General features: G+C 38.7%; 1 protein-coding gene across 1 annotated transcript in view; it reads left to right on the top strand.

Moving 5' to 3' along the window:
- Window positions 1-9,692: 9,692 nt before the first annotated feature.
- PRSS12 (serine protease 12) overlaps window positions 9,693-12,819 on the top strand; it is a 46,711-nt gene continuing 43,584 nt past the window's right edge. The window contains exons 1-2 of the mRNA XM_009634012.1: window positions 9,693-9,723; window positions 12,514-12,780. Coding sequence (XP_009632307.1) covers window positions 9,693-9,723; window positions 12,514-12,780 — 298 coding nt within the window. The remainder of the gene's footprint in view (window positions 9,724-12,513; window positions 12,781-12,819) is intronic.

Here is a 12,819-nt window from a genome sequence, read left to right as displayed (position 1 = left end):
ACACCTTTAAAAGTATCTTTAAAAGTTGGTAACCTCAACTTTGGGGCCTATTTTGAATAAATGATAGTATCCACAACACCCAGTGACTGGCTGTGCATGCTTTTCTACCTCTGCCTTAGGCTGTGTCCCTACAAGATGGCAAATCTGACTTAACAAGCATATGGCAAAACCACTACAAACTCAATGCAGCTGTTCAAATTTTGTTTAAAAATCTCCTAGAAGTTACTCAGTAGCAGTAGAGGTTTTATTAGGCCAGGTCTACTTGTCCTCAGTAAGCCCACATAGAGCCACAATAGAGCCTTCATAAACACACCACCATACGCTCTGGGTAATTTGAGAGACATGTGCTGCGATTTCACACTTCCATCTAGATCAAATTTCATTGCCATTTGATCCGGTATTGTACATGCCCTTTGTAATGGACATGAAGCCTTGATGTTGTATGTTGCTCACAGCAGGAGAGCTGCTGCCTCTGGACCAACTGATCATAGCCTCCTTACTAACCTAGAGGTGACTATTGAAAGGAATTTTGAAAGAGATTATTTAATTTCTTTGCTTTTGGATAGTATCGTATTTCATTCTACTTTGCCAGCAAGAACTTGCACACAAATGTTTAAAAAAAATATAAAAATATTTCTAATTCCCCTACATGGAATAAACTCATTTAGTTTCTTAAATGTTCTGAGCAAAACATTGTTCTGGCTTCTTCAAGCACTATCCGACATTTCCAGAAAAACAGAGAAGCTTTTGAACCAAATTTGTTTTGCAGAAAAATGTGGATGGGTCAAGAGAGCTTTTTACGAACTTGTATTGAATTTGTTAGATTGCTGGGAATGAAAATTATCCCCCCTTTTAAACATTCCTCTCTGTTTTGTTCTAGAAATGCCACAAACTACCAAAAATATAGAACATATTCTTAATTCAAGGCATTCTATTTACAGCTAGACAGGACATTAGGAAGCGTTTCTTTACCGAGAGAGAGGTCAAACGCTGGAACAGGCTTCCTGGAGAGGTGCCCCATGCCCCAGGCCTGGGGGTGTTCAGGAGGCGTTTGGGCAATGCCCTTAGCTGTAGCTTTTGGTCAGCCCTGAAGTGGTCAGGCAGTTGGACTAGGTGATCCTTGGAGGTCCCTTCCAACTGGAATAGTCTATTCTATTCTATTCTATTCCATTCTACAAATTCATTGTGTTTGTTTCTATACCAAAAGCTAAGATTTACCCTTTTTATTTAGGGTGGGAAAAAGAGCAAGCTGGTTTACGTTTTTTCTTTTACCTATTGCAGAAAGTTACTAACCACTTGTCCATATACTCCAGGGTAAGCCACATACAGCAGTGGAACTCAGAACTGAGAATTTGTCCCACGGTTCCCAGGCGATCTGGGCATTTTAACTCTCACGAGGACACAGACGGTTGTACTGCACCGACCCAGCTCATGCGAGCCCACCCACCATTAAGAGTTCCACTGAAGCCACTGGAACTACTCCCACAGAATAGATGATGCAGTAGTATTAAATGTGAATAAGGTCGGCACAATATGACCCTAAATTATTATTTGTTACTGTAGGATACTGTATTTTTTTTCTGGAGCTATAATGACTTGTGTTTTGATATCTCTCACTATCAAGACTTAGATGCTAGGCGTATGTGATTTCAGAGATGCTACCTTGCACGCTACAGTCATCCACATAGCTTGCCAACAGTTACATCCATATTTTAAGAAAAGGATTAACATATTCTTTCTTTTGACAAATTCAGTCAATCATGGCAATTAATTGACAACTTTCCTTCTAAATTAGTAAAAAAATTAGCCAAAATAGTCCCCTGAGCCCCCAAGTCCCACTTGGAGATCGAGCATTACTGGCTTCCCACCAGTGGGAACGTGGAAAAATACAAGTGGCTTTTTAACTGAAATGTCTGTATATATGCCTCAAAAAATAGCATGTGAAGAGGGGATGGAGTGCAGCTTTATGCTGTAGCCCTGTATCTAGCCCTGTATTTACTCCTCATTTTAATACTGCCCCCAAACTGGGCCCCTTTCTCATTTTAACACTGCCCCCTTAGTGAGGCAGGAGCAAATCTCTAGTAACTATACCAACTTCAATGATACTATTTGTTCTAATGCTGAGCTGAATTTGATCCACTCCCCTCAAGGGCAGTACAAATCTAATTACAAGACATCTGCTGGCTTTATTATTATAAATCAAAGTGTTAAAGAAGTGTGAATTTGTTATGCGTTGAATAACAAAGAAATACATTTCCATACACCTCAGCAGTTCACTGCCTTACAGACTTAACTCTATAAGCACTGAGATCAGAAAATACTATATATTACTTTTCCTGCTTTCTCTCTGTTCCTCACACAAGATATTAAAATTATACTGCCAGTTTTATCTTAGTCAGAAATTGTGGGCCATCATGCTTGCAAAACAATCCCATACATTTTTATGTTTAAATATGGTACTTGTGCATATTTGGTGTGATTATAGTACCCTTACTTTGTCTCAGATCTATTTTGTTTGTACTAAATAGCAATAAAGGTGACTAGATGATACTATACAGAATATTACAGTATATGGTAGCTTTGTACACTGAAAACCTTGTATGTCTGAAGTCTTTGTATTCTAGAAAACTCGTCCTTATATATTACCTCATATACTCAGAACTTTTCCATTTTAAATATTTTCAATATTATTTAATGTTTTCCTGGATACCTCCATAGCTAATTAGATGGAGTATTTTGCATCAGCATGTTATCTGCACAGAAGATTTAAAAACATAACCCTGAATTGATAGTTTTATCTTCTTTTTCCCAGTCTCCCATTTACATATTTGTTTTCCAGAGCATTTACAGTGTTACCAGTTAACTGTGGCTTCTATGAATACTCCATTTTTCAATATCTACATCTTAATGCTTTCTTGTTTATAGCATACTAAGTTAAACAGCTCCTAGATCTGCCATTTATTTCTACATTCATGTCAGTTCATTATCCACTGTGTTTTCTGTGTGGCTGTGCAATAGACCAGATCAGGAAGAAGATCTGGCTGATCTTTTAACCCAGTTTGGGTTATTTTGCAGCAAATGTGCAACTACAGCTTCAGAAGGACCACAAGTACAGACAGCAGGCAGTAAAGAAATATGACAAATGTTACTCCAGAAGATGGCTTGTAGTTAAATCCTAGAGAAAGAAGTTACTCTGCTGCTTTTTACTTTTCCTGGATTCTAAGAAATTCAGAAAGAAGCTTCAGGAAGAAAAAGCCTATGTATACAGAAAAAAAAAAAAGGGGACATATGGACTACTCATGATCATTGGAATTATCTCCCCAGGGAAGTGGTGGATTTCCCGACATTGGATGCTTTTAAGATTCGTCTGGACAGGGTGCTGGGCCATCTTGTCTAGATTGTGCTTTTGCCAAGAAAGGTTGGACCAGATGATCCTTGAGGTCCCTTCCAACCTGGTATTCTGTGATTTTATGATTCAAATTGCAAGTCCATCTCTTACAGCTCTGGGCAGAAGTTACTTATTTGATTTCTAAGGGCCAACCAAAGGTTCTGTTGAAACTGGTAGCAAAACTCTGAGACCTGTTTCCAAAATAGGGTAATAATCATAACAAAAAAATGAGAGGCTTTGAGATTTTACGATGAAAACTTAGCAGTACTTCTAGTTAATATAACTGGGCATTTGGTCTAGCAGGATTTAGTTACACACTATTAGCATGTATTGGGTAAAATAACAATGTTTAGAAGTCTAAAGTACAAAAAGTAGTGTGTACTGTAATGTAGTGTTTATTTACAAAAAAAAATGGTGTGCTAAGGAGATCAATATAAACCCAGGACAAGTCACTATATATCTTTTGTATAGCTATATCCGTAGCAAAAATACATGGCTTTTCATAATCCAATGGGTTTAATTTTAATTTTTACTTTTTAGTTGACAAATCATTATCCCAGCCAAGATGACTAAATATGAAAATAGTAAGTTGGAATGTGCAAGTCCACATCACCATTAGATAGATAAATTAGATCCAAAAAATAGGAATGGGGAAAGCGTAATGATGGGACAAGAGGGATCAGAAGAGATGAGAAAGGGACATCCGTCAGAAGTCAAAGAATAAGGGACGATTAAGCCAACAATGAAGATTATAAGCAATCAGTTTGTTTTGCCACTAGTTACCCCCTTTCTTCATCCCTTGCCCTTCCTCCCTGCCCTTCCCTGCAGCTCCTGCCAGACATTTTCGACATTCCCATGGTAATGAAGGTGATCTAAGTGCAAATGTCTGTCACAGGTCTGCACAATGCCAGTGTTGTTCTAACTACAAGAGTCATAGTTCAATAGTGCAAAGTCAACTCTGATCCCATCTGGTACAGAATCACCTCGCAATTGTAGACAGTATCCTCACCTTACTTATTTCAAAGCATATGTAGCTGCATTTTAAAATTTCAGCTAAAATGTTGAAAGGAGGTACAAGTAGCAAGAACATCTTTGAGCATCACTTTATATTAATCCATGTGAAATGGTTGCTCCAGCTCTGTATATATATGTGAAAGCAAGGTAGGAACTACTGAGATTTATGGTTTTTTGAAGAGTAAAAATATGGGCAACCTAACGCTTGCATTCATAATGTACAAAATCTATTCACTAACATGAGAAGGCTCACTGGTTTTGATGAAATTATTAACCAATACGGCCAACAGGACATGGTTTATAAGACTCAACAATATATTCCCCTCCTTAACAGCTAAGCTTTTCGCCTAATTGAAAATTGCAAGTAAAACAAAAAATATTTTAAAATTAGTCCTAGTGCTTCCGATACAACCCCAAAAGAGAACATACAAAGATCCTGTATTATGAACATGTGCTTATAACTTCCAAGAGATCTTTCAGTACCCTTATGACGTAAGAACATTTTTTAAATCTCTTCTTGGTAGCACAGCATTCAGTTTCTTCAGGTAACTATAAATCCCAGCCTCCGCAAGTCAAGTAAGTATAAAATTTTTTTAGCTTACCCTTCATTAAGTGTGAGAATGTGTTGCTTTGAAACAATAATGAGATTTTTATCCAAACCTATTACTAATGATAAAAGAATGCAGCTTTCATAATTTCTTTCTCAAAAAAAAAGAGGCATTGTATTATCCAGCAAATCCAAGTTGTTACATTTTTTTTAAAAAAGGATAAAAATAGGCAGGACTAAATTTGGGTAAAGTTGACCCAACGCCTATTTCAATGGAGAGTCAAGAGTATGCAGGAGGGACATATGAATATCTTCACAATAGTTCAGGTGTCTCCTTTTAAATTTGATAGATAACTGTGACTGAAAATAAGAAGTGGCAAAATCGTGCTTGCTTTTTGTTCTAACCTTGTGAGACATTGTTTTCAAGTTCATATATAGTAAACGTCTCAAGTTGTATAAAATGCTGAAATTTTTTGGAAAGTCTAGCTGTGAACTGATGAAAAGTAACAGATGTAAAACAGATTTTTGGAAATATGTGAAATTCTTTACATTGTCAATTAGTCCAGCACTTGGAGACAGAGAAGACCAAACCTAAATAATGGTAAGTGACAGGAGAATTATATTTAAATCTTCTGTGCCTCTTTTGAGAAAATGTGTATTGAAACATGTTATTATGTTTTTTTTAAAATATATCAATATTTTTACGTTAATGGGACATTTGAAGTCTTAAAAGTCTTAAAAGTCATATCTATTGACTTATATTTTAAGAGTGCACTGCAGAAGCATATAGAGAAATTACAGATGTATAAAACAGATTGTTTAAAATTTCCCTCCAAAATAATTTTGTTAAATAAATAAAACATATGGGCCAGATTATAGTTGTATACATATACAGGAGGGGAAAGATGGAAAAAGGAACATGTCTTGCTTTGCATTTCAATTGGTAGACCAAATGCCCTGGTGGTAAGGTTTGTGCTAATCTGAAGTGCTGGTTGCTTTTCAAGACCAAAACCATTTAGAAATTCAAAGTCTGTAATATATTAAATATGGCTTTATGGACAAAACTATTTCTGCTGCAACAAGTATTTATCTTTTTTCCCCCTCTTTTTATGCTTATTTTACATGTTCTAATAAGCTATAGTTATATATTAATAATTGTGTAATATGTGCTCGCATTATGCATAACTAAAAATACAGCTGTAACTCACTTTATCCTTTCTCATTCCTGGTAACAGAGTCTTACGTTAATAAAGATAAATCAGATACTTTAAGGGTCATTGCACGTATGTAGCTCAGCACTAAAGTAATTCCTGCATCCCTCTGAAACTTTGGAGAAAAAAATCTTTACACGTTGTATGTATATTGCTGTTGGATTTTGTGCAGGACACTGAGAAATTCCCGCAGGGAATATTAGAAATGCTTTGTTCCATTGCTGCTAATGGGAAGGTGACACTTGGGTTAGATGGAAGATGAAAACACAAACCAACCCTGCTTGACCTATCTTTCTGTGGTTTGTGATTTTCATTGGACTCACACTTCACAACAATGACACGCAAAATTCTGAAGTAGATATTATGAAGAAATGTTTTCGGAAGATTAACTCCGAACAAGAGAAGACACCTGCTACCATACTTGGAAAGGGACTACCTGGATTATTTGTGAGAGAAGAATTTATTTAAACAACTGCATTTATAAAGCATTGTTTACCCCAGGGAACCTTCTACGCCATGAATGTCAGAGGAAATTGTAGAAGGTCATATATCTCAGCTCTGTGAACCAGTTGTCCTCACTGACAGTGATGTTTTGAATAAATAAGGCTTCATCCTGCCCTGTGGCAGGCTTACCTAATTTTGCTGATTTGTAAAGGCCACTTTCTCCATGAAAAAGAGTCTGAAATGTTTGGTTTATGATGAAGAAGACATTAAAAAACACAATTTTTTCACCTTTTCTGTCTTAGATCTAAACCAAAATGTTAGAAATATTTACCATTTGTGGAAATGTTTACAAAAGTGTAGCCTGCCCATTGATTTTATTTTTTTTTTTTGGAGTGGGTTGTTTCTCCAGCATGAGCACAGAACGAATCATGCACAGAGCTTCCCTTAAAGGACAGACTCAATGAATCAAGTACCAAACCCCACATAGACCCAAGGTAGTCAGGTTCAGAACTAAAGTTACATTTCTTAGCAGATCTTTGTTAAGATTGTTAACAAATACCATTTTCCATTCCATTTTTTCCAAATATCCTCTTTGGCATATTCTTGCCTCTTTAAATACGCTTATTTTTAGAACAGCTCCCCAAATTCACCTTTCCCCTAGTTAACAGGCTGCAACATATGCGATGCCACATTTACTTCCTATTCTGAGCATCAGGAAAGAAAGCAGCACCTCTGCTGTATTTACAGGGCCACGCTGGGGCACTCCCATTCTCACACTCGAGTCTCACTCCCCGCCCAGCCACATGGCATTGCACACTTGGGGTCTGCTAAAGGGTCCTTCTGGGAGGGGAGCATAAAGGAGTGCTTGGAGGCTGCTCAGGCAAACAATGTACAACGCAGCCTCAAACACCATCAGATTGCAACTGCACAAACAAGACTGTATGTTGCACTAGCTGTATGTTCCTGGGTGTTGCTGAAGTAGTAGCAAGAGGAGGAACAAATCATGCCTCCCATCCTCTGGAGTTTTACACAGGGTACTCATGTAACCTACTTCACGCATGGAGACGTCGCAGTATGCAGATGTGTACATGCTAAGAATGAGGATACATATTTGCAGCATTAGAGCCTTTACTGAATGCAGGACTTCCTTTGTTTTTAAAAAAATACTTTTCAAACAAGTATCTCCACATTTCATTGTTATTCAAAAATCCTTTTTTTTTTCCTATGCAAAACTGTGATACTTTAAAAATTATGTATAGTTACTTTGGATGTGTCAAAACTATCACAGTCGAAATAGCATTTTTTCCACTGACTGTATTAAACAAAAAGTCTTCAGCAGCTTTGCATGATTCCATTTACCTTTCAGTTTTAAACACAATGATTTCATGCATGTCTCTATAACCCAGTGTTAGGCACATAGGCACCTATGTATTGAATTGTTCCAGGAAATCAAGTTTCTTATTGCCTTGTTCCAGGAAATCGGGTTTCTTATTGCCTTATAATATGAACTCAGCTTGCTGTACAAGAAAGTACTTGACACTTGAAAAAAGGTTTTTCTATGATCCCATTACTGTGCACACTGTGTTATGTGGTAATGGAAACCTCATCAATTACAGGCTGTTCAGTTACATCCTGTGTAATGCAGGGTCACCCTATGGAGCTTATATATAATTACAGACAAAGGCCTATTCTCTTCCATATAAGCACAAACCCAAATTAATTTTGAGTCAGACCTGGCAGGGTTTCAAATTTCTGCTGCCCGTGTTTGTTAAAAAGAATGAGATTAATGAATAAAATTATTTTATAAGAGCGCTGACTTACATCCTAAAAATGTTGACTCATTACGGCACCCATTCTATGGCCCGTTTTGCACATGGAAACCTCCTTTGTGTGAAGCCTTGCTTCCTCTCCCTCTAGTCCTGATTTCATCCCCTGTCTGGTGCCGTTTGATCTCACTCAGTGCCCACTAGGTCATGTGCATAAGTTTTTCCATTGATTTCAGCGGTTGATCTATTGGCCCCAGCATACTTGATTATGTGTGGAAGTAATAGTAAGAAATTATTAGATGGATAGTCTGAAAATAATTTCATTACAACATGTTGTGCCTGGCTGTTTGGCTACATTCTCTCTGCTTTGTACTCCTACTTATTTCCTGGGTGTATTTCTCATATACCGCATTGCCTAAAGCCAGCCCTTGCTCTGATCTGTCACTTCTACGTTGCTGTTTGACTCTAACCTGGGCAGGAGGGAATGCAGGAGAGAAAACCCAGGTTTAGGGCTATCAGTGGCAATAAGATAGGACAGATGGGGGCCTCCACTTGTCAGTAGTATTTTAACTGAATTCCACCAGCAGCTGGAAGTGCTCAGCTTTTCTAAAATCTACGCTGAGAGCATACTGCATGAGCTACTTGAAAATAAAGGTAAGCAGCTTTACTGAACGCAGGAAGAGGCTAATCAGTGAATTGTGCCATTGATTTAAATGGGAGCAGAATTAGACTGATTCTCCAGCTGAATTTTAAATGCGTGCTATTAAATGGTTTTGAAATACGAGACTACTATTTTTGCATATATAACCCATACATCAGGTACCTTCACCTATTCCCAAGAACCATTTATTGAAAATTAGTCCTCTGTTAACCTGTACTCTCACACAATTCACACAAAAGCAAAGTCAGCACCAGGGAATAACTATCAAGTGCTTTTAGAAAGCTATTAGGACAAAGGAAGCTCTTGTATAAGTTTCCTTTTAAGCCCTGTGTATATGAATAACCCATGCTGCTGTTCTATTATGCAAGTATTTCTAATACTTCAATTTCTAAAGTAATCTGACGAATCTATGCAGAGAAATACATCGGAGGCGTTTTTGGAGTGGTCAGATCAGTTCATACCTATGAATTACTTATTCTTTGTTTTATCAACAGTTTGGTATTGGGGCTGTTAAATATCAGGAGAGAAAAAAAGCAGCCAACCCTGTGGAACTGTACAGAGATTAAGACCTGTTGGAGCAGATGATTTCCTACAACTGCTCTCATGGAAGCTGTTAGGTACACAGCACAGATTTGCTAACTTTGGTCATGAGCGTCGTTCCATGGACTTCCATGGGACTGCTATCAATAGAGGTACAGACCAAATACTAAGATTAAGTATTGAAAATGTTTTGCAAAAGGGACAATTGCTATGTACTTCAGCTGGAGCCAGTGCACCCGCTGTAATGTCATCTTAATGGATTATTTACTCTGCTGATCTAGAGAGACCAGAACAAGCCTTTCTTTTCATATAAAAATGCATGCCTTGCTAAACACAGATTACTAACTTTAAATCCCACAGTGCTGCTGCAGGAGCATAACTAGCACAGTTTCCAAAGATTTGTTATTTTCTCAACAGTTTGTGATATTTTTTTCTGAAAAGCTGGATACTGTAATTTCAGAATCAGAGTTATATGTAATTCCCAGATCCACTGAGACCTTCTGAGGTTTCCAAAGACCTATTTGCTTATTTTCCTAATTGAGCAAACATATTTTTTTCTTTCCTTTTCATTTCAAATTCAATTTGTGAATGAGTTTTCAAGAGTTTCGTACAGCAGAAACAAAAATTTTTAAGGCAACCAAATGCACTAACTTCTCATACTTGGCATCTTTTTAAAGCTGTATCAGCTATGTCAGAGTAATAAGCCTTTGTTTCTTGCTTATAAACATGTGAAGGTAAAGTCCACCCTTTAAAGCATAGTGCAGTTTCATTTCAAGCACACTTGTAATTCTTACTGTTATTTTAAATGTGATGTCCAAAAGAATCAATGTTCTCAAAAACACATCATGTGTCCACGTAACTTGCTTTGTCTTTGCTCTTCCCAATAACTTTCGAACAATTGTGAGAAATGTGACAGAGGTAGAAGTCACACAGATAATGAGCTTCTTACAAGCGTAATAAAGGTAGTCAAGCAGACGGGAGTGATTTTATACATGGCACCTGTAAGTGCCACAGTCAAAGGAAAAATTGCAAATGAGCTCACAAAGTTCAAACGCAAGAGACACTCTATGGGGGAGACACTGGTAAATGCTCTAGCCAAGACAGAAGCTGCAACCAAAGTGCAAAGCATATATCCTGGAAAAACAAACTGCATCAGGTCCAGTATTTCTTAGAAAAGGGCCCCTCCTACTTACAGTGAAACTATTATCAATGTCTTGAATGGAAGCCCGGCCAAGTCCCTAATTTGTAAATTCTAACACGAGCATTATTTCCTGTAACATTAACAGACCTCACATCACAGTGAAAGCTAATTTACAGTTATTAAAACAAATTAAGGCTCATTCTTCTTATATGATTACATCAAAAGTAACAGTCATGATAAAAATTAAAACATTCCCAGAGTGAATCTATACATGTGGATCATTCGATTAAACCTGAACCTTGTCTTGGGAGGCAGTCATTATGACAATTGCTTTTTTCTTCTTGATGCTTCATTTATAATTCTAGTTACTTCCAAACCCTTTTCCCTGGGTAACCCCCCCTCTCTTCCCCCCACCTCCTGCTTAGTACCATCGTGCAACCTCAAGCACAAACACCTCTACCCTACACAGGCAAAGGGAAGTTCACTGCATTTAAGATGCCTGCTGGCCCACCCACCTAGGGGAGACGAATGAAATCAGAATACATGAATACGTACCAGGCTCAAAGCTTTGCCTGAAGTGCTTTGCAAGATTCATCATACTCATCTGTTCTCTTCCTCCTGTGCTGATCAGCAGAACCCTTCCTCTTCCAGGCTAGAGGGGGAAAAAAAAAAAAGAGCTTAGGTCAGGGAAAATGGAAAAATTGCTGTTACTGTGATGCCAAAAAGTGTTTATTAGGCAATGAAGGAAGCCTTAACCAGCTAGGCTGAGCATGCTTTTAACCGCTCCTTCCAAAGGATAAAAGCAACCAACTTGTCACGACAGCAACAAATTTTCAGACAATTTAAAAATGGCCATAATGAGTTGCTTTCAGGCTAACATCTTATATGTATGCAAATATTTTGAAAACAAATTAAACTTGCCAGTTTCTAAACTAATGCATATATGTACCCCCAAAAGAAACCTCAGAAAGAAAGAACAATCTGTGCGCTTCTATCCACAAAGAAGTGCAACAGACACATGTGATAGCATAGTTATCATGTTGCTCTGGAAACCCCAGCAGAGTATTCTTTAACTTTGTGAGTGATTAAAATACTAGCTGTAATGTTGCAATAATAAAGTAATCACAGAGGAGCAGAACTAAAATGAATACAGGTAACACCCAACACTGTAGGCTGCTTTTCCTTAGCACCAGAGCTCTTTTGTTCTTATAAACAAAAACTTAACTTGGTGAAGTTGCATTTTGCGCCTTCGAACAGCTTGGAGGCTGCTAAAGGAAGGCCACTGTTTGCTGGAGATACCTGGGATCCTTCCTGCGGGAAGCAGAAAGCACACTCTCTCCTTTTTTAGACTCTAGTCACAACGCAAGGTTGTGGAAACACTGATGTGCACACCCAAAAACCAGATTAACACTTCTCAGCCAAAAAATTAGAAAGGAAAAAAAATCCTATGGAGAGGTGAATCGACAGACTCACACTGCAGACAAATTGCCAAACAAAGGGTGCGCGGTCTATCAGGCAGAGTTGGACTTTGCAAAATATGAACAGCATAGATTAAAACCAGCAGTAAATTAAAAAATAATAACTAACCCAAACTAACAACTGAACAATATGAGACAAAGAAGCAAAACTGACAGCCATCCTGGTAGAAAAGGGAAATCAGAGATGATCAAGTCACGCAGAACTCCGCAGCGGTTGGGAATAAGCAGATTACTATTCAGAGCACACGGGGCTGGGATAAAGCTAAACCCTCGAAGACATTTCTCTTTACAGCATTTGTTTCCAGCGCCTTTGTTTCCCGCAGACCCGTCTGGGGCTCTCTCCATCCCTGTGCCTCCCCAGCCGCCCTGCGGGTCCGTTTTGTCCCTCTGTCCCCGAAGCTGCGGGCTTTGCCTGGGCTCCTTCTGCTCTTTGTGGGGCTGTCAGAGGGCTCGAGGGAGCCAGAGCCGCGGGGCGAGGGCAGAGACAGTGGTGGCTGGCAGGGGAGCCCCAAGTGCGAAAGACAATCGGGCTCGTGGGAGCCTGCGGGGCTGCGATGAACCCGGGGGGTGGCTGGAGAGGGCGCGGGGAGGTGCGGAGACGGCGGCCGGGGCTGGCGGGAGAGCGGGAG

Source organism: Egretta garzetta, unplaced genomic scaffold (assembly GCF_000687185.1).
Source record: "Egretta garzetta isolate BGI_Z169 unplaced genomic scaffold, ASM68718v1 scaffold342, whole genome shotgun sequence".
Taxonomy (NCBI): domain Eukaryota; kingdom Metazoa; phylum Chordata; class Aves; order Pelecaniformes; family Ardeidae; genus Egretta; species Egretta garzetta.
Note: the sequence above shows the minus strand (reverse complement) of the source record. Positions and strands in the feature narration are given on the sequence as shown.